This window comes from Carettochelys insculpta, chromosome 11 (assembly GCF_033958435.1).
Source record: "Carettochelys insculpta isolate YL-2023 chromosome 11, ASM3395843v1, whole genome shotgun sequence".
Classification (NCBI taxonomy): Eukaryota; Metazoa; Chordata; order Testudines; family Carettochelyidae; genus Carettochelys; species Carettochelys insculpta.
This window is the reverse complement of record NC_134147.1, coordinates 1,473,581-1,493,499: the sequence shown is the minus strand read 5'-3', so window position 1 is coordinate 1,493,499 and position 19,919 is coordinate 1,473,581. Positions and strand designations below refer to the sequence as shown.

Genomic DNA, 19,919 nt, shown 5'->3' with positions numbered 1-19,919 from the left:
TATTAATAAAAGGGTGGGAAGCTGCAGGTGTGGCCCCGAGGGGCAGATACAGTGCGGACGGGGGGTGGGGAGCTGGGCTGTGGTGTTTTGGGGTGTCATCTGGACCCTGGCATTGGGGGGCTGCAGAATTAGGGATGGGGGGGGCGCGGTACTGGGAGACGGGTAGGGCTGAGCCGTGGCTGCAGTCCCAGAGGCTGTGGGTTGTGGGCTGCGATCTGGACCCTGGCGCTAGGGGGCGGCCCTGGTGCTGGGGGACCGTGGGTTAGGGCTGTGATGTGGACCCTGGCGCTGGGGGGTTGTGGGTTAGGGGTGTGATGTGGACCCTGGTGCTGGGGGGGGGCCATGGGTTAGGGGTGTGATCCGGACCCTGGCGCTGGGGGGGGCCATGGGTTAGGGGTGTGATCCGGACCCTGGCGCTGGGGGGCCGTGGGTTAGGGGTGTGATGTGGACCCTGGCACTGGGGGGGCCATGAGTTAGGGGTGTGATCCGGCCCCTGGCACTGGGGGGCCGTGGGTTAGGGGTGTGATGTGGACCCTGGTGCTGGGGGGCCGTGGTTTAGGGGTGTGATCCGGACCCTGGCACTGGGGGGCCGTGGGTTAAGGGTGTGATCCGGACCCTGGCGCTGGGGGGACGGCCCCGGCCCCGGTCCTGGCCCCAGCCCTGGCAGCTCAGAAGAGGCCGCAGTCCTTGAGGTTCTCCTTGATGATGATGTCGGTGACGGCATCGAAGACGAACTTGACGTTCTCGGTGTCGGTGGCGCAGGTCATGTGGGAGTAGATCTCCTTCACGTCCCGCCGCATGTTCAGCTCCAGGAACTGGACTTTGATGTAGGCGCCGGCGTCCTCAAACGTGTTGGGCCCTGCGGAGACACTGGAGCCGGCTCAGCCCTGCGGGGAGGGGCTGGCGCCCTGAGCTGCTGGCTGCTCCCTGGCCCCAGACCTGCTGGGTGCCTGCTGGCCAAGGAGCCCTTCCTGGGGCCCCCGCTGGGACCCTCCTGCCCCTCCCTCCATGGCTGCCGGTTCCCCGCCCTGCGAGGGCAGCGGCAGCTTTGCTCCCACAAGGCAATGGCTTCGGCCGCTGCCGGCGCACCCAGCGCTGCCAACTTCCGCTGCTGAAGCCTTTGCCAGTCGCTGGGCGCGTCACTTTCGGCTGCCACAGCATCTCAGCCACCCGGCTCCCACCAGGCCGGGCGCTGCCCACGCAGCCCTCCACGGCACAGGGGTCTTGGCAGCTGGTGCTGCTGCAGAGCCCGGGGCGGCTGTGCTTAGGGTCACCGGCTGGGCTGGCGCTGCTGGCTGGTTGGCTTCTGAGCTGGGCCTGGGCTCCGATCCCCTATGGACCTTGTGCTTCACTCCCCTACATGCTGGGTCCAGGCCCTGTGGGGTCTCCCTGCGAGCGGGGCAGTGAGCCCACCCCGGGCACTCACCGTCGTAGTCTGGGAAGCAGATGCTGAGGTGGGCTTTCTTGATCTTCTCCAGGAAGACGTCCTTCTTGTTGAGGAAGAGGACGATGGAGGTGATGGCGAAGTAGCGGTGGTTGCAGATACTGTTGAACAGGTGCAGGCTCTCGTGCATCCGATTCTGGGGAGGAGCAAGGAGCCAAACGGCTTTTAGTTGCATCTCAAGCAGCAGGCTCCTGCTGGGGCCTGGCTGGTGGAGGGCAGCTCCTGAGCTTTCCTGCCCTGTTTAGCTTGCTGTGGGTGCACCGTACCTCGCCTGGGCGCCTCACTGCCTGAGCCCCGCTCACTCCTCCTCGTAGCAGGCAGCTCTACGCCCCCTACACCGGTCAGGAGCACCAGCTCCATTCTCCAGCTGGGGAAGCTGAGGCACCAAGCAGCACAGGCATGTGGCCGGTGGCAGAGCCAGAGCCAGCCCACACCTGGCCATGCTGTCTCCTGCCAGGCTGTCACCTCTGCTTACTCCCCAGTTACTAGCATTCAGGGCCAGGCAGAGAACAGGCAGCTGGCGGGGAGGGATAGACCAGCACCGGCCTGCTAAACCCAGGGTTGTGAGCTCCAGTGCCAGTGAGGGGTCTGGGGCAAAGACATTACAAAAATAACCTGCCAGGGCTGTGCTAGGCCTCGCTGTTAGGGTGCAGCAGGGGGTCCCCAGCTCCCTGAGAGAGGATTGTTTCCAGCTGCCTCGGCGGTGTTAAATCCCCAGGGGCTGCTCCATCCCAAGCATGCCTGCTCAGCCAGCCGGCACCGGGCTCTGCCAGCGCTCGTCCAAGCGTTAGCCTGCGTCACCGCAGCGCGGGGTGCAGCACAAGTCCCTGCCCGCCTCTGAGCAGTGCTCCATCCTGCCCGTCGGGCTGCGTGCCCCCGCGGAGGAGCCGCTGGCCTGGCCCAGCCCACCGCCGGACCGCCGGCGCTCTGCGCGGCTCCCCGCCACTCACCACCTCGTCATCCTCCACCAGGACCATGTCGTAGGCACTGAGCGCGGCGATGAAGATGATGCAGGTGACGCCTTCGAAGCAGTGGATCCACTTCTTGCGCTCCGAGCGCTGGCCGCCCACATCGAACATCCTGGGTGCGGCGGGGAGGGGAGAGGGCTCTGAGTCAGGCCACCCCTTGACCCCAGGCACCACTGCGGGGGGAGACCCCACTCCGCTGCAGTCCCTGCCATGGCTAGAGCTGGGGCCAGCCACGTGCACCTGTCCCAGCTGGGATGCCGGCTGCCAAGTGGCTGTCGGAGCCCTGGGCACAGCCCTGGCACAGACCCTGCCCCCGGGGCGGGGAGCAGCGTGGCGGACAACTGTGCTGGGCTAGCCACGGAGCAGGTCTGGCACCAGCCGCCACTTCCCACCACGCTCACCTCAGCGGGCAGCACTGCAGGGAGATGGGCTGATGCCAGCTCTGATGCCCACCCAAGGGCTCTGCCCTGCTGAGAATGGGTCTGGCTGGGCAGTCCAGCTCCTGCTCAGAGACTGAGCATCTGCCATCACAGCTGGCCAGGGCACCCCGGCAGGTTCGGGGGAGGTGGGTTCTGCCACAGAGCAGGCCGGGGGTTAACGTCCTGATCTGCCCACAGGGGCTGGCACAGCCCCCGGCACAGCAGGGCCCAGAGCCCCATGGCTGGCACAGCCCCCAGCCCCTAAGGCATGGCGAGCTGGGCATGCCCTCGGGAGGCTCGGGTGCCGAGATGCAGCAGAAGTGAGTGCCCCCCGGTGCTGAGGGCCGGCTCAGCTGCCCCCAGCAGGGCTGGTGCCAGGGGGAACCAGCCCTGGAAAGGCCCCAACCCCTGGTCTCTGCGGGGGGGGTGGGGGGTGAAGTGCCCACCTGTCTCCCTGCCCCACTCCCCTTCCCAGGTTTAACCCTTCGACGCCCAGGCCGATGCTGCCCAGCCAGCTAGCAGCGTGCCCCCGGCTGGCCGGCAGCCCGAGCGCATCTGCTCAGCTGGGTGGTTACACCGCCCACGGAGCACTGCCTGTGCCCCAGGCCGGGCCGGGCCCTACCTGAAGTTGAGGTCCTTGAAGGAGAACTGGGTCTCGATGATGCCCGTGGTTTTGACCCTGGAGCGCAGCACGTCCTGCTCGGTGGGGACGTAGCCGGGGGCCACCAGGCGCTCCAGGTCGCTCAGGTAGCTGTGCAGGCGCAAGGGACAGGCCTCACCCACTCACCGGGGCTCTGCAGGGGCCGGGCGGGGCGCTGGGCCTGGCAGGGGCTGTCATGAGAGCCCAGAGCCCCAGCCCAGCTTGGCCGCCCCTTCACCCACCGGCTGCCAGTCCCCTGGGGCAGGGCCGGGGCAGGGCCGTGGGTGGAGCGGGGGCGTCTGACTAACGCGGTGACCAGCGCCCCAGAGCGTCTTACTCCTTTGTACCCAGCCACGTGGCAGGGCTGGCACACTCGGGGTACAGGGGCGCTGACAGCAGCCGGCCCCCTCCCTGCCTCTCTGCAAGAGGGGCCCCAGCCGCCCCCCACGTGCTGCCCCCTGGCACGGCCTAAGTCCCAGGCCACCTCAGCTCACCTCCCCCTGCCGGGCCAGCACCTGTAGGGCCCAGCAGAGGGCTGCCCCACGGCCTGTGCCAGGGGAATGGGCCTCGGCACGGGGCTGGGGAGACCCCCACCCTCCCGTGCAGTTCCACGTCCCTCCCACGTGGCGGGAGCGCTGTGCCCAGCCCGGCGGGGTCGAGAGGGAGGCGCGTACTAGCCGGCCGAGTCGTTCAGCTGGTACTCGGAGGCACGGTCGAAGCAGGCCTGGATGCCTGTGTCCTTCCAGAGGCGGCCGATGATGTCGGCCATCTCCTTGGGCATGGTGCCCTCCTCGATGGTGTCCGCCAAGTGCAGCAGCTTCCGGGCGTCGTCCTGGGGAGACAGAGGCCGCGGGGTCACAGCCGGTGCCCGGTGGAGGGGGCTCGGTGCCCTGCCCGTGACGCCCGCGCTGCCCGCTCACCTGGCGGGCCGAGTCCCCGTACTGGATGCCCAGGGTGCCCATGGCGCGCACGATGGCCAGCATGGACTGCAGGGTGTTGCTGTAGATGATGGTGATGAAGGCCAGGCACTCCTCCAGCGAGTAGCCGTCCTGGTGGATGATCCTGGGGCGCACGGAGGCAGGCGCTGAGCCCAGGGGGCCAAGGGCTCCTGCTGAGGTTTCTCCAGCCGGGGGCAGGGGCCACGTTTTGGTCTGTGCGCCGGCGCATGGGGGTGTGCACTAAACACTGGCTGCCGGCCGGGGGCGCACCTCTCCACAGCCGCCCAGTGCCGAGGGGGCACCGCTGGGCACCCTGGCGCTGCCTGGCCAAGCACAGCCCCGGCCTGTGGCCGGCTCGCCCCTCCCCTCCCCTCCCCTAATGCCGTGGCAGCCTCAGCACACTGGAGCGGGCTGGCAGCATGCCCTGGGGGTACTGGGGACCCCCCCCCCAAGAGATTGCACCCCAGCATGTCCCAGCTGGCACCTCTGGAGCGGGTGGAGGTGGGGCTGTGCAACCCTCAGGAAAGGCTCCTGGGTGGGCAGAGCCAGGCATTCATGGTGGGCAGGTCCCTGCTGTGTCAGATCCAGCCTCTGCCAGCAGGGGGTGCTGGGGCAGGGCTGAGCACTGGCTATGGGGGGATAGGAGTGCTGGCTGGGGGGGGTGGTCCCAGCCCATGGCACTGGGTGGGGGGGTCCCAGCAGGGGGTGCTGTGGGGGGTTTCCAGCACTGGCTGTGGGGGTCCCGGGAGGGGAGGGCAGGGCACCATGGGGGTATCCCAGCACTGGCTGTGGGGGGAGCAGTGAGGTGTGACCTACTTACTTCATTTGCTTTACAATGGTGCTCTTCCCGGACTCACCAGCCCCTGGGGACGGAACAGACGGGTCACGGCAGAGCTCAGGCCCTGCGTGGCGGTCGGGGCGTTACCCGCGGGAGGCAGGTCACAAACTGCCCTGTCCGTGTCGGGCCGTGGTCCCAGGCACGGGCTGGGCCTTTGCTTTCCGTCTCCTGCCCACAGCCGGTGCAGAGCCCCAGCCTGGAGCGCTGGGGGCACAGGGCCGGGCCTGTGCGCTTAGTGCTGAGGGTGCCTGAACCAACACCCCATAGCACCTGCCCTGCCTGCCTGGCACTGGGCTGGGCTGGCGCCCCTGCACCATCCTCTGCACCCGCACCACAAGCATGCAGGGCCGGACAGGCTGTAGGAGGGGCCGGGGCCGGGATCGCAGCCCAACACGTACCCAAAAGCAGCAGCTTGACCGTCCTCGCGTCCTTCTCGGCATCTTCCTTGAGCTTCTTCTCCAGCTCCCGGGAGTGCTTCTCCTCGGCGCTGGCGCCCGCGCCCATGCTGGCCTCCTCCGTGATCAGCGACAGCCCCCACCTGCCCCTCGCCCCCAGGAGCCCCACCAGCACCGTCCCCCGGCTCGGGCTCCCCAGGCACCAACTGCCCTGTGCCCGCCTGGCGCCAGCTGGGCAGGATTTCGCAGGCCGTGGCCATCAGGTGCTGCCAACGGCCCAATCTGCAGCAAGGACAGGTGGCCAAGGACCAGGTGTGCCCCCCCCCCCCCCCCGGCCCACCGCAGAGCCAAATTGCTGCGCTCAGCACCACGAGCAGGCGCTGAGCTGCCAGCTTATGGCAAAGCCCCTCAAATCCGCCCCGTGCTGAGCCCAGCACTTCGCAGCCCCATCTGCTGCAGGCCAGGCCCCCCCCAGCCTGCCTCCCCCAGCTGGCCCTGTGGGCTGGCAGGGGACCTGGGTTCGACGCCTGGCTCAGCCCCTGCTGGATCCTGCCTCGTGCTGGGCATCTCCCTGGGAGAGCCCCTGGCGGGCGGCCAGCAGCCCACCCTGGGAAGTGGCTCAGCTCCCCCGAGCCGGCCGCTCCTGCTCCCAGGCCAGCGCCCGCCAGGCGAGGGCTCCAATGCCCCAGCCCTGCAAACACGCCCGGGCCTGGAGCCGGAGCTCAGCGCTCACGACGAGGCCCTACCAGCCCAGCCAGCCAGCCAGCGCCGGGGGAGCGCTCTGGGCTGGGGCCCCCGAGAGCAGCCCAAGGGGAGGCCACGCGTGTGAGCACTGCTGGCGGGCCGTGGTGCTGGCCAGCAGGCGGAAGGGGGGGAAGCGCCGCGCGGCGGGCCCGGGCCTGCCTGTCACAACCCCGAAACACCGCCAGGCTCGGGGTCAAAGCGCCCTTTGGTGGGAGTTAGCCACGGGCCTGGGCCTGGGCCTCGGCCGCGCACTGCAGAGGGGAGGTGCTGCAGCGCAGCCACGTGTGCGCGGGGGGCTGCGCTCAGGCTGTGTCGTGTGGGGCTGGGCGGGGGCTCGCTGCAGGAGTAGCCGGCTGGGCCGATCCCCACGTTGTGGCCCGAGGGTTGTGACGGCGGCAGGCCGGAGGCCGGGCCGTTTGCTAGGCGCCGACAAACTCAACGCCGGGCAGGGCCGGGCTCACGCCCAGGGCGCCTCTTTCGCGCTGGCGGCAGACCGGGCGCTGGGCTGGAGGGACCCGGCTGAGCCCAGGGGCCGCGCGCACAGCAGCCGGCTGGTGGCTTTGCCCGGGGGCTGCCCTGCTGGGAAGGGCTGGAGCCCGGCTGCCGCAGTCAGCTGGCGAGGGCCGGCGAGTTAACTGGGGGTGACCATCCTGCCCCAGGGCTGGCCCATACCAGGGCTCTGCAGTGATGGGGGGCAGCTGCCCCACAGTGATTCACCAGGGCTGGGGGCTCCACAGCTTCCCAGCAGGGGGCGCCAGGGAACGAAGCGGCTGCCCTGTGGCAGAGGTTACGCGCAGCGGGTGCTGCCCCCCGGGGTGCCAGGGAATGGGGCAGAGCAGCTCCCTGGTGGGGGTGGGGGGCGCCTGGAGACTCCGGGTGCTGCGGAACAGGAGCCCCACAAAGCACGGGACAGGCTGCCTAGTGGGGAGAGCTGAGACAAGGGCCTGGCCGCAGGCTGGAGCCGCACCCCCAGGCACCAGCAAAGCCCTGTCAGCCCCCGCCCCACCCGCTCCCAGGTGTGCAGGGCAGGTGAGGCCCGGCCGGGCTCGGGTGCTCCTTGCAGGTCAGGTGGCCCAAAGAGGCGGGGGGTGAGGGAAGTGGGGCTGGGGGCCGGGCCTGTCTGCCTGGGACCGGCCTTGGGGCCGCCCCGCCGCCCGGAGTCTGGGCCCGAAGGGTGGGTGAGCCAGCAGCTGGGGCACGCGGGGGTCGTGCCCGGCCTGGTGCTGGCCGGTGCCAGGGGCAGGAGCAGTTCGGACCGCACCGAACTGGGGCTGTGGCCAGGGCCGCCTTCCCCGACGGCGCAGCCAGCGCCGGTGCATCGCGCCCCCGGGCGCCCGCTACCCAGCGCCGGGGCAGGGCTCGAACCGGCTCCGCGCTCCCCGCTCAGGGCTCCGCCGGTTCCAGCCCTTCCCCTCTCCTGCGCCTCGGGCCCTGCGGCTGCCGCTACCGGCCTTCTCCCCGCGGCCCCGCTCCGACGGGGGCTCCCAGGCCGGGCTCACTGTGCTGGGATGCGGCCTCCAGCCGGGGCGGGGTGTTCGCCTTCCCGGCGCGGCCGCGCTGGAGACCTCGTTATAACCGGCCTGTGCGAAAGGCCGGAGCCACCCGCCGGGCCGGAGGCTGACGGCTCTGCCCGGGCTCAGCACCGGCCGAAGCGCTCCCGTCGCAGCCTCTGGCCCGCACGGCACCAGCTCAGGTCACGCGCAGGCGGGAGGGCCCGGGCCTGGGCGGCCGGCACGTCCCAGGGCCCGGGCGCGGAGCTCGGGTCTCCCCGGGCAGTGCCACGTTCCGCCGCCCGGGGGAGCGCCGAGCCCGCGCGTCCCTCCCTGCGGCCCGGCAGCCGCAGCCCCTCGCCGCCAGCCCCACGGCTCGTCCGAGGGCGTGGCCAGCCCCTCTGGGGCCCGCAGCGCCACCGCCCGGCCCGGCACTGGAGCAGCGCGCGGGGAAACTGAGGCACGCCCCGCGCAGTCGTTACGCACATTCCCGCTGAGGGCTGAGCCCGGCCCCGCCCCGCCGCCTTGAGCCCCCGCAGCGTCCTGGAGCCCCGCGCCGCGCCGCGCCGGGGGATGCTGCAGGGCCGGCGCTGCGGGAGACCGGGCTGGCTACGCACCCTCCGCCCCACCGGCTGGAGCGCAGGGCAGGGCTCTCCCGTGCCAGGGGCTGGCGCAGCGCACGAGGCTGGCGGGGGCGGCAGCCGCTGATGGGCGGACTCAGGCACTGGCGAGCCAGGGGGGGGCAGGAGCGCTGGCGGGGGGATCCCGGCAGGGGGCGCTGTGTGTGGGGGGGGGGGGTCCCGGCAGGGGGCGCTGTGGGGGGGGGAACAGGAGCGCTGGCGGGGGGATCCCGGCAGGGGGCGCTGTGGGGGGGGAAAACAGGAGCGCTGGCTGTGGGGGGGGGATCCCGGCAGGGGGCGCTGTGGGGGGGGGGAACAGGAACGCTGGCGGGGGGATCCCGGCAGGGGGCGCTGTGGGGGGGGAACAGGAGCGCTGGCTGTGGGGGGGGGGATCCCGGCAGGGGGCGCTGTGGGGGGGGGGAACAGGAGCGCTGGCGGGGGGATCCCGGCAGGGGGCGCTGTGGGGGGGGGGAACAGGAACGCTGGCGGGGGGGATCCCGGCAGGGGGCGCTGTGGGGGGGGGAACAGGAGCGCTGGCGGGGGGATCCCGGCGGGGGGCGCTGTGGGGGGGGGAACAGGAACGATGGCGGGGGGATCCCGGCGGGGGGCGCTGTGGGGGGGGAACAGGAGCGCTGGCGGGGGGATCCCGGCGGGGGGCTCTGTGGGGGGGGGAACAGGAGCGCTGGCGGGGGGATCCCGGCAGGGGGCGCTGTGGGGGGGGGGCACAGGAGCGATGGCGGGGGGATCCTGGCGGGGGGCTCTGTGGGGGGGGGAACAGGAGCGCTGGCGGGGGGATCCTGGCAGGGGGCGCTGTGGGGGGGGGAACAGGAGCGCTGGCGGGGGGATCCCGGCAGGGGGCGCTGTGGGGGGGGGCACAGGAGCGATGGCGGGGGGATCCTGGCGGGGGGCTCTGTGGGGGGGGGGAACAGGAGCGCTGGCGGGGGGATCCTGGCAGGGGGCGCTGTGGGGGGGGGAACAGGAGCACTGGGTGTGTGTGGGGGGGTCCCGGCAGGGGGCGCTGTGGGGGGGGGAACAGGAGCGCTGGTGGGGGGATCCTGGCAGGGGGCGCTGTGGGGGGGGGAACAGGAACGATGGTGGGGGGATCCCGGCAGGGGGCGCTGTGGGGGGGGAACAGGAGCGATGGCGGGGGGATCCTGGCAGGGGGTGCTGTGGGGGGGGGACGGGTGCTGGCTGGGGGGTCCTGGAAGGGGGCACTGCCGGGGGGGGGCTGGGATGGGAGGGGGAGACACAGGAGCACTGTGGTTATTCATCCTGAGTCGTGGAGCCACACGGGAGGGGGACGGGGGGGGGAGGGCTTGTTGGGAATTTGCTCACTCCCCTGTCCCCCCGCCCACGCAGTCACTGAGGCAGTTTTTTCGGGGAAACTGAGGCACAGGGCTGCCCTGAAGGCCGGCGATGCCAGGCGCTCCCGCCTCCCGGCCAGGTGTGACAGACGGGGAATTCGCTGGGTCCCTCCTTGCAGGGCCCTGGCGCCAGTGCCGAGCAGCTGTGACTCAGCTTCCCCGGCGCGTGAGTTCTGCTGGCCCCCGCTGCCCGCCCAGCACTGTGCTTCCCATGCCCATCTGCTTGGCCAGCCGCCCGGCCGTGACACACCTTCCCACGCCCGGCTGGGCGGAAGGGGGCAGGCCCGCACGCCAGCTGTGTCCCGCCCGGCTTTGCCGGCGTGAGGCCCTGTGAAAGCGGCTTGGTGTGTACACCAGGGCCTGCTCCGCTCCGGTTCGGTGTTACGCCTGCGGTTCCTGCCCAATGCCCCCCAGCCCTTGGCCTCAAGCACCAGCAGTTTGCCAGGGGCCTCCTGGAGGCTGAGCGTGGAGCTCTGGCTGGTGTCGGCCAGCAACCAGGGAGTGGTAACGCCTCGGGCTCCCTGGGTCCAGCACTCTCCTCGGCACCGTGGCCTGGTGCCCAGACGCTGGGGCTGGACTGAGCTGCTTTCCAGCGGGCCAGGTCCCCTGGCGTGCAGAGCTCGGGTGGGCTGAACACTGCCCTGCTGCTGCAGCTCTGCGGCACCGTGAGCTGCACCCCCCAACCCCCGGCAGCAGCATGGAGGCATTAAGTGACTTGCCCGGCAGCACACAGGACCGCAGGGGCAGAGGCAGGGCCAGCAGCAAACCACCCAGGGCAGCGCTGGTCACCCTGAACTGTGAGCTCCGCCTTTCTCCCCTCCCACACGCGCCTCTGGGCCGGGCACCAACTGCCCTGGGCGCCCGTGCTCCGAAACCGGCGCAGGCGTGGCAGCGACGGTCCCCCGCAGGCACCCCGGGGCTGGCCTGACAGCGCCCAGCCCAGCCCGCCGAGCGCCTGGCTTTGCAACCTGACTGGTCCTGACTGGTTCGGCTCTTTGGCTCCACTTCCAGGCTCCGCAAACTGGCCAGCTGGGACCCCCGAGAGTGCTGGCTGTGGTGGCTGATTCAGGACACCCCCCCTCCCCCCCCGGCTGGGTTGGGGCCGCCAGAGCCCGTGCAAAGACCTCTGCCACCCAAGGCTGCAGTGACTGACAGCAGTAGTAGGTTGTCATGCAGGTGGCCTGGGGGGGTGGGGGGGGGCTCCTGCTTTGCCCCCAGCTTTCAGGTGGCGGCTGGGGTGGCCCGGGACTCACAAGGCCCAAGCGGCGAGCGTGCTGGCCATCCCCCCAGCCACCCCGCGTGACCCCCTTCTGCTCTAGCCCTGCCAAGCTCGCTGGCTCCGGCCTGTCTCGTCCCCACCCCGGGCTCTGCCTCTCAGGGAACAAACACCCTCCGAACGGCTCCATTCACACCCAGCCCCGAGTAACCCTGGCACGCACATGAACCACCATGTTGCCCACCCCAGGGGCTCCTGGCTCTGCCCCGTGGCCCGACACACTGGCCCATTTGCCCAGCCGGGCCAGACCCCCACCCACTCTCCAGCCCTGCGTTCAGGCTACGCCCTCCAGTGCCCGCCCAAGTGGCAGGGCTGCTTGGGCCCCCTTCCAGTGGGTGCAGGCTGGTGTCCGCAGCCGTTTCCCCAGGCACCGCCCGAGCTTAGCCGAGGCCCGTGGGCTCTGCTTGCGCCTGCCCTCTGTAAGCGTCGCTGCCAGGCAGCCCAGCCCGGGCTGGCTGCTGAAAGCCTGGCTTGTGCTGAGGGCGCTCAAGCACCTGCTTCACCCCCAGCAGCAGTAGTAGGCTCTTGGCCTCTCCCGGGTGCAGGCCCTAGGGGGCCCCTAGCTAGCGCCTGGCCCCTAGCGAAGTCCCACCAGCCCCAGGCCAGCTCCAAGGGAGGGGCGGCGGCGAGGCCCAAGGAAGAGGCAGGGTCTCCGGAACCAAAGCCAGTGTTTATTGCTCCTGCCCAGCGCAGGCCATGGCCATCACAGGGCCGAGCTGCGGTGCCGTGACGTACAGCTACTCACGCTGGTGCAGGCAGCCGGCCTGGAGGTAGCGCTGCTCGTGACCATGGCACTGTCCCAGGCTAGCCGGGGGTGGACCCCGATGCTGAGGGGCTGGACTCTCAGCTGGTGGCAAAGCGCCGCCCCCCCCCCCCCCCGAACTGTCACGGATGGCAGGGGGCGGGGAGGCCACGGTCTGTTGCGTCGCCCAGAGACCCAGCCTGAGCTGGCGGTGAGGGGATGGGGCCACCTGCTTGGGGCTCCCACAAACCAGCCCCCCCCAGACCCCAGCTGGCCTCTGGCGGTGCTCCCCTGGCAGGGAGCTGGGCACCCCCAGGAGAAGCAGCCCCTTCAGGCAGGGGCTTTGAGCACAGGCCTGATACACACCATGGCGGCACCAGCAGCCTGCCCCTGCCCCAGGCGGCTGGCACCCAACCGCTGCCTCACAGGGCCAGGCACAGCTGCACCCCCGAGGCAGCTGCATTTCAGCAGTAGCTGCGGTGACACAGCCCTCTGGGTGCCGTGGGAGGCCTTGGGCCTGAATCGGTGCCTTTGGGAGGCCAGACCCGCCCCCCCCAGAGATGCTGCCCTCGCGCAGGGCAGGAGTCAGGGACGGGTCGGAGCTGCTCACCAGGACTGCACTGCCCAGAGCATCACGTGCCTGCCCCGTGCTCGGGCCAGCTGCCCCTCTGCCCGGAGCCTGGGGCTGCCAGGCCCAGCAGCTGGGGGAGGGGGGGGCAACGGCTAATGAGCGAGAACCAGGTGGAGAAACTGAGGCACGGAGTGAGCACTTACTCTCCCAAGGGCAATCTGGGAGAAGGCCCCGGCTGGCCAGGTGGCTGATGGCCTGGAACCGCGCTCCCTCTGCCTGCCCGTTCTCCTCGCCCCAGGCCCCGCACTGTCTGCTGAGACGCACGGGGCTTGGGAGCGCTGCCCCGCTTGTTCCTCCAGTCAACTGCCCTGGCCCCTGTGCCAGCTGCCCTGGGCCTGCGGAGCCAGGAAGAGCCCTGCCCCCTGGGCATGTTGGGCACCGGAGGAGAGTAGCTCCTGCCAGCCCCACCCCTCCTGCTGCCTGCCTGGACCCAGTGGCTGCAGGGCCAGCTGCCAGAGAGCCCCACAGCCCCTGCCCAGCAGCTCGGGCTCCTTGCAGGACTGAGGTGAGTCCAGCAGCCAGGCTGGTGCCCTCAGCCCCCCACATGCCCTGGTGGGTCATCCAGGAATGGCATCTCTGGGCAGCCAAGAGGCACACCGCTCCCCACCCCCAGCCGGGCTCTTCAGGGGAGTTGTGCCACAGGTGTGTCCAGGATGGGCGCCAGGCTCCTGGGGACGTTCCGCCCTGGGGTGCCTGGCTCCCTGGAGGGGCCCACCCCCCTCTCCCTGCCAGCCCACGCCTCACGCAGCGCCCTTGGCACCAGGGTATTGGCCGTGCTGAGGCTAAGAAGTTCCCCACCCCCCGCACCTCTGGCCCAAGGGGGCTGGCTGCCCAGGCTCCCGACAGTGAGAGCCCCACCACGCCCCCCTCCACACGCCAGGACTCTGGCTTGGCAGGGCAAGGCCAGTGCTGGCTGATACCTACGTGAGCATCATTGAATGAGGAACGGGAGGGTGGGGGGCGTTACCCCAGCCCCACGCGCCTGCTCTGGGCCTGCCTTTTGTGGTACAGTGCCACAGGAGTTGGGAAGAGAAACGTGGCTGGCTGGGCTGTCTTACCCAGCGGGCTGTCGGGCAAGGGGGTGGGCCCGCGTCTCCCATGGGCTATGTACAACCTACAAATAAATACTGTCTTGGAAGGGAGTGGGGCAGTGTGTGTGTATGTATATATTTATATATATATATATTTATAGATATTTTTTAATATTAAAAGGGGAAATATAGCACTGTTATTACAAAGTCCCTGGCGGCGGTTTCATGTGAGCTGGTCCAAATCTGGCTGGTGATTCCGGCGGTTTCGAGGCTTCTTCTGGTCCTGCAGCTCCTTGGCCTTGAGGCCGGCCAGCGCCTCCTTGTGGCTGGAGGCCACATGGCGCCAGTAGCCCTGGCAGTACTGGTTGATGAGTCCCATTTCAGGCTGGGTGAGGAGCTGCACCAGGTCCTGGTAGTGGGGGCCCTGGGCGCCAGGGAGGCCAGCCCGCATGCCCAGCGCGGAGGCAGAGACCTGGCCATCGGCCTGCAGGGCGGGGGCCTCCGCCTGGACGAGCACGCTGTGGACGGTCTGACTGCTCAGCACGTGCAGCCGCACCTTGGCCACCGTGTGCTTGAAGTTGTTCTCAGTGGCCGTGCAGGAGTAGATGCCGCTGTCGGAGAGCTGCAGGGACCGCAACAGCAGCCCCTGCTCCGTCCGCAGCACCCGGGCCTCCATGCGCAGCTGGACAGGAGAGACGCCCAGGGCCGGAAGAGGGTTAGAAGGGCTGAGAGCTGGGCATGGCAGGGGGCCACAGGGGGAACCCCTGCAAGCCTCCCCCACCGCTGCCATCCCAGCGTGATGCCCCCTCCCCACCACACCGGCGTGGGGTCCCAGCTGCGCCTACCTCTTTCCGCCGGTCGCCGCTGTCCTTCTGCAGCAGCCACTTGACGGTGGCCTGCGGGGAGCGGGGCTGGCACTCCAGGAAGGCCGTGCTGCCCTGCACCCCGTACTGGACGGCCTCCACCGCGTTCTTGTTGGCTGGGGAGCGGGAGGGGAGACGGGAGGTTGGGTGACAGATGGTGACAACATAGGGACTCTGGCAGGACCCCACCCGGGGAGCCGGCCCAGCCAGGGACGCCAGCAGCCTGCCTTCGCTGGGCACGTCGCACCTTCCACGCTCTGTCTGCGTCCAGCCGTCCCACGCGGCCACCCTGCCTCCCTCCACCCCGCCCAGGTGCCCGCCCAGCGTAGCCAGCGGGCGAGGCTGTGAAGGGCCAAGTCCGTCCATGGCTAATGGCCACGCTGGCAAGGCTGGTGTTCCCTGCCTTTGCTCGCCAGACAGTGGGAATGAGCCACAGGGGCAGGGTCACTGCTGGTCCCCCTTTTTCCTCCCTCGGCGGCCCTGGCACTGGCTGCTGCCGGCAGACAGGACACTGGGCTGGACGGCCCTTTGGTCTGACCCGGGGGGGGGGGGGGGGGGCAGTTCCTGTTTATCCACCTTCGCTCTGCTCCGTCTCTCCACCTGGCACATCCATCCCCAGCCATCTGCCCAGCCCCCCAGCCCCCCTCCACCCAGCCCCCCCCCCAGCATATCCATCCGCCCAGCCCCACCCCATCAGAGCCCGTCTCCCTCATTCTTCTCTGCCCCACAACCCACCTACGCGAGACATGGAGCCCTGCAATTTAATATCCCCCCCACCTACGGCTCCATCCTCCGCCCACCTGCCCCGCAGCCCTGCCCAGGCACTGGGTACATCCCTCCAACCTCCACATGCACCTTGCCAAGGTATTCATCCAGCAATGCCACCTCTCCCTGCTACTGGGGGTCCGGCCGGCCGGCCAGCCTTGCGACTCATTCGCCGGCCCGGGTGCCCCCTCTCCTGGCTCACACCCCCTCTCCCGCGCCTCCCCGTGCAGGACAGCCCCGCTGCAGGTGCGAGGCAGCCAGCTGGCCCTACTCACCGTTGGAGTTGTAGCCCCGGCACTGGCGAATGGGGTTGCCATGCCGCACGTCCTGGCGCCGGCTCCGCCTGTGGGGTGGGAGAAGGGGCAAATCGGAGGCTGCTCAGTCGGAGGCACCCCCAGCCCTGGGCAGCCCCCACATCGTGTGGGGCTGAGTCATCCATCCCCCATAGGTACCCAGGGGACTGGGGCCGAGTCCCAGCCCTCCCCGGCACTCGGGCAGTGCCGTACCTCTTGGAGGATGCTGAGTAACGGGAGCAAGCCTTGCCGTCCCAGGCGCAGTAGGGGTCCCTGGCCAGGCAGCAGTCCGCGCAGGCCTCCCCGTACACGTGGCAGCGGTGCAGGGCCAGGTGCGTCACGCCCACGGCCGAGGCCACATACAGCTGTTGCTGTGGAGGGCAGAGAGGATGCAGTGAGCCCCTCCGCCGGGGCAGACCTGCAGCGTCCCCCTCCCTCAGCCTGGCACCCCAGGGGAAGCTGGGAATGAGGCTGGGCTGCCAGCCACCCTGGCGCACGGTGACAGGATGCGGCGGATGGAGAGTGGCCAGGGGATGGGCCTGGGTCCCTGTGTCATGAACGAATGCAGGGAGAGGGTAAACCAGGTCATGGGGTTCGGGGTCCCCAGGCCCTGCGCCCCATCCCAGGCAGGAGTGACTCACTCGGCAGGAGAGCAGTGGGTTTATTAGCTGGCAGGACACAGCATCATACAGAGGAGTCAGTGCAGCCGGCAGAGACAGCCAGTCCCATCCATGCTGGGGAGAGGAGGCCCCAAGTGCCCCCGGAGCCGGGGCCTGGCCCCCTCCTTGGTCTCTCTCTCTCCCAGCCCAGACTCACTGCTTCCAACTCCCATCTCCAATTCAAACCCTTCAGGCTCCACCTCCTCCTTTGTCTGCAGCTCAGAGGTGTCACTGGTCGCCAGGTTGCCCTCAGCAGGAGCTTCACACCCTCTGTGAGACACACACCTATCCCCCACTACATCGCAAACCCTTGGAGGGCTCTCTCTCTCTCTCTCTCTCTCTCTCTCTCCCCACCCCATGGGGGCGGCAGGTAAGAGAAAGTCTTTCACACCGAGAACATTTGCAGGCTGAGGGGGGGTCTTTGTCTGGGAGGCTGACGCAGGGGGCCAAAGGGACGATTGCCCCCAAGCAGCTGGGACGAATCCTGTAACTCTCCTGGCCGTCTCCTCCTCGGCACACGGGGCCGGGAAGGCTCAGGCAGATGCCACCAGGCTGTGGTTCTTTGGAACTGGTGAGGCCTCCCTCAGGCGCTCGCGCATTTGCTTTCTTTCCCCTGCACTCTGTGACTTCTCTGCTGAACCCCAGGGAAGTGATTCTCGGGGCTGCAGCCAAACGCTGGCGTTGTTATTACATCCCGCGACTCTGGGGGGTTATTTGCTGTCTGGGGATTTCTCCGTGTTGCGGTTTTGTGAATACGTTGCTTTTTTAAGGCACTGCTCTGGGCCAGGCTTGTGGTTATTCAGGCCGTGGAGTGACAGGTCGGCTGTCACACTGCAGCTCTTTGGTCCCAAGCTCTCTCCTGAGGGAAGGCTCAGAGCTTGGGGTACCCACAGGGAGACGTCTCACATGTGGGGTTTTCTCATGTGGGTGGCGGCGGCGGTGACCCCCAGGGTCAGGGAATCTGTGACCTGGGGGAGCTTTTCTTCCTGCAGAGCCGTTACAGGGAAGGGATTTTTCAGGTTTGCAAGCCCTGACGTTCTGCACTCGGTGGGTCAGAGTGGGGACGCAGCCCCGACAGCCTGGAATCGGCCTCGCCTGGGGCCAGTGGAGCTCTCGGCTAAGACAGAGCGAGTGAGTCTCTGGTGTACTCTGCTCATTGCCTCTGAGCTGGTCCCTCTGAACTCCCGGCTGGGATCTCCTATCACACAGCGGCCCTGCCTCAGCGAGTTAGAGACAGAGCCCGTCTGAGCCCCTGGCTCCATTGAGCAGGGGAAGACGGAAGCTCCTGGGGACACTTGGTCAGCCCTGGTCCAATGAGGACCACAGGTGAGCTCTCCATCCCTCCTCAGCAGGCATGACCGAGGTGGCTAGGCTGGCAGCTTCCCATAGTGGGCAAGCCCTGGGAGCTCCCAGCCCCACCCCTGCCCCCCGCAGCACACTGCTGACTCACCCTCTTGGAGGAGATGGTCATGGTCTCGATGGGTGCTGGAACCTGGAACGAGAGCGTGGTGGCCCAGCGGTGAGTCCTGGCCCTTCTGCCCCCACCGAGCCACTCCCCGAGCACAGGGAGCAAGGGGGCTCAGAGACAGTATCTGACGCGACTCTGTTGGCTCTGACCCCCTTCTCCCCAGCAAGGGGCAGGATGTGCACCCCAACTGCCACCGGCCAGGCTGGAGGACAGAAGGGCAGAAACACAGCGCCCTGGGCTGCTGACACCTCCTCCTGGTGCTGGCGTGGGGTAGGTCAGGGCCCAGGTGCCTGCTCTGCACCTGCAGATGAGCTGTGTGGGGCACTGGGAGGAAGGGAGGGTCCCCTGGGTGGGGGCAGGGAGCTGGGCCCAGCTGGGATTGGGAGCAAGGGAGGGAGAGCTGTCCCAGGCCTGGTGGGTGGTTGGGGGCCGTCCCAGGCCAGGGGGGTGGGGTGGGGAGGGAGCTGTCCCAGGCCGGGCGGGGGCGGAAGCTGTTCCAGGCCAGGTGGGGGCAGGGGGAAGATGTCCCAAGGGGGGCGGGGGTGGGGCTGCCCCAGGCCAGGCGGGAGCAGGGGGGAGCTGTTCCAGGCCGGGCGGGAGCAGGGGGAAGATGTCCCAGGCGGGCGGGGGTGGGGCTGCCCCAGGCCAGGCGGGAGCAGGGGGGAGCTGTCCCAGGTGGGCGGGGGTGGGGCTGCCCCAGGCCAGGCGGGAGCAGGGGGAAGATGTCCCAGGCGGGTGGGGGTGGGGCTGCCCCAGGCCAGGCGGGAGCAGGGGGGAGCTGTCCCAGGCCGGGCGGGGGCAGGGGGGAAGATGTCCCAGGCGGGAGCAGGGGGGAGCTGTCCCAGGCGGGCGGGGGTGGGGCTGCCCCAGGCCAGGCGGGAGCAGGGGGAAGATGTCCCAGGCGGGCGGGGGTGGGGCTGCCCCAGGCCAGGCGGGAGCAGGGGGAAGATGTCCCAGGCGGGCGGGGGTGGGGCTGCCCCAGGCCAGGCGGGAGCAGGGGGGAGCTGTCCCAGGCTGGGCGGGGGTGGGGCTGTCCCAGGCGGGCGGGAGCAGGGGGGAGCTGTCCCAGGCTGGGCGGGGGTGGGGCTGTCCCAGGCGGGCGGGGGTGGGGCTGTCCCAGGCCGGGTGGGGGCAGGGGGAAGATGTCCCAGGCGGGGGGGGGCGGGAAGTGGCACAGCAAGGCCTGACAGTTCAGTACACACAGGGCCAGAAGGCCTCACCTTGAACACTTCCACCTCCTCCAACATCAGCTCCTCCGTCTCCAGGTCGTCCTTGGGCAGGACAATCACCTTCTGGACCGTGCCACGATCTGCAAGGCACAGCCGGCACTCAGCGCCACGCAGGATGGGCCCCCTGCCCTGCGCTGCCTGGGCCAGGGCCACGGCCACGGTGGTGCTCCGTGGGAGGCCGGGACGAGACCGGCGCAAGGGCCGCGGGACCAGCCCTGACTCCCAGACCAGGGCAACACCTTCCCCTGGGTGACCCACCAGGCCTGGAGCCCCTGAGCCCTGCGCTGCCTGGCTCCGGCTCCAGGCTGGCTGGGGGGCTGCGAGGCAGAGCCTTGCTGGGCTGGTGGGGGAAACGGGGGCTCTGCAGGCAGCACCCCCAGGAGAACAGCAACGTCTGCCCCACAGCTGGGTCCCACACACATGGGCGCTGCACAACCCGCGGCTCCAGCTGAGGTTGGTACCTGGCACCGGCTGGCCCAGAGCCCCTGGGTGCCCGGAGAGTGTCCGCCCTGTGGCGCCGAGCAGCTGCCTCGGGATGGGGGGCAGCAGCAGAAGCACAGGACACAGCTGTCTGGGACTATGGCCCAAGGGCTGGGGGGCAGGCTGCCGGGGGGTGGGGAGCACAGATGGGCAGCACCTAGCTCCCTGGGGGGCTGCCGGCATGTTTGTCTTCATCCGGGCACCGGGCAGCTGCAGCCCCTTCGGCCCCCCGCCCACACGGGAAAGTAGCAGCTGAGCCGGGGCACTTCGTTACCCCGCGGGCCAGGTGGGGGTTGGCTGGGTTGTTCGCGTTCCCTGCCCCCCGTGGGCAGTGCTGGCTGGGCGCCCCAGGCCGGCTGGCAGCCGGAGACTGGGCTCCCCAAGAGGGGCTGGGACGGCACTGCCCCAGATGGCTCTGGCCCCACATGGGGCCCAGCATGGAGTAGGCTGCCCAGCTTGGCACCTGCATGGAGATGGGGGCTGGGGCTACTCAGGTGCCAGCCTGGCCCTGCATGCAGCCCCCCGGGTACAACCTGGCTCGAGCCGGGCAGGTCTAACGGGGAGCATGCGGCACCACTGACCTGGCCAGCTGGGCTCAGCGCCCTGCCCTGCCCTGCCCCCC

General features: G+C 69.7%; 2 protein-coding genes across 3 annotated transcripts in view; both read right to left on the bottom strand.

Moving 5' to 3' along the window:
* Positions 1 to 19: 19 nt before the first annotated feature.
* On the bottom strand, positions 20 to 5,956 carry GNAT1 (G protein subunit alpha transducin 1). Its single transcript, XM_075006173.1, has 8 exons — positions 5,646 to 5,956; positions 5,230 to 5,272; positions 4,392 to 4,533; positions 4,146 to 4,303; positions 3,454 to 3,582; positions 2,395 to 2,524; positions 1,427 to 1,580; positions 20 to 859 (listed from the first exon to the last, which is right to left on the bottom strand). Exons 1-8 carry the CDS (start codon positions 5,749 to 5,751, stop codon positions 669 to 671), a joined length of 1,053 nt encoding a protein of 350 aa, XP_074862274.1. The 5' UTR covers positions 5,752 to 5,956; the 3' UTR covers positions 20 to 668.
* Positions 5,957 to 12,633: 6,677 nt separating this feature from the next.
* SEMA3F (semaphorin 3F) overlaps positions 12,634 to 19,919 on the bottom strand; it is a 74,233-nt gene continuing 66,947 nt past the window's right edge. For both annotated transcript variants that reach the window (XM_075005039.1, XM_075005040.1), the window contains 6 exons: positions 18,809 to 18,897; positions 17,571 to 17,612; positions 15,675 to 15,832; positions 15,444 to 15,511; positions 14,386 to 14,519; positions 12,634 to 14,222 (listed from right to left, as the gene is read on the bottom strand). In XM_075005039.1, coding sequence (XP_074861140.1) covers positions 13,764 to 14,222; positions 14,386 to 14,519; positions 15,444 to 15,511; positions 15,675 to 15,832; positions 17,571 to 17,612; positions 18,809 to 18,897 — 950 coding nt within the window. In that variant the 3' untranslated portion in view covers positions 12,634 to 13,763. The remainder of the gene's footprint in view (positions 14,223 to 14,385; positions 14,520 to 15,443; positions 15,512 to 15,674; positions 15,833 to 17,570; positions 17,613 to 18,808; positions 18,898 to 19,919) is intronic.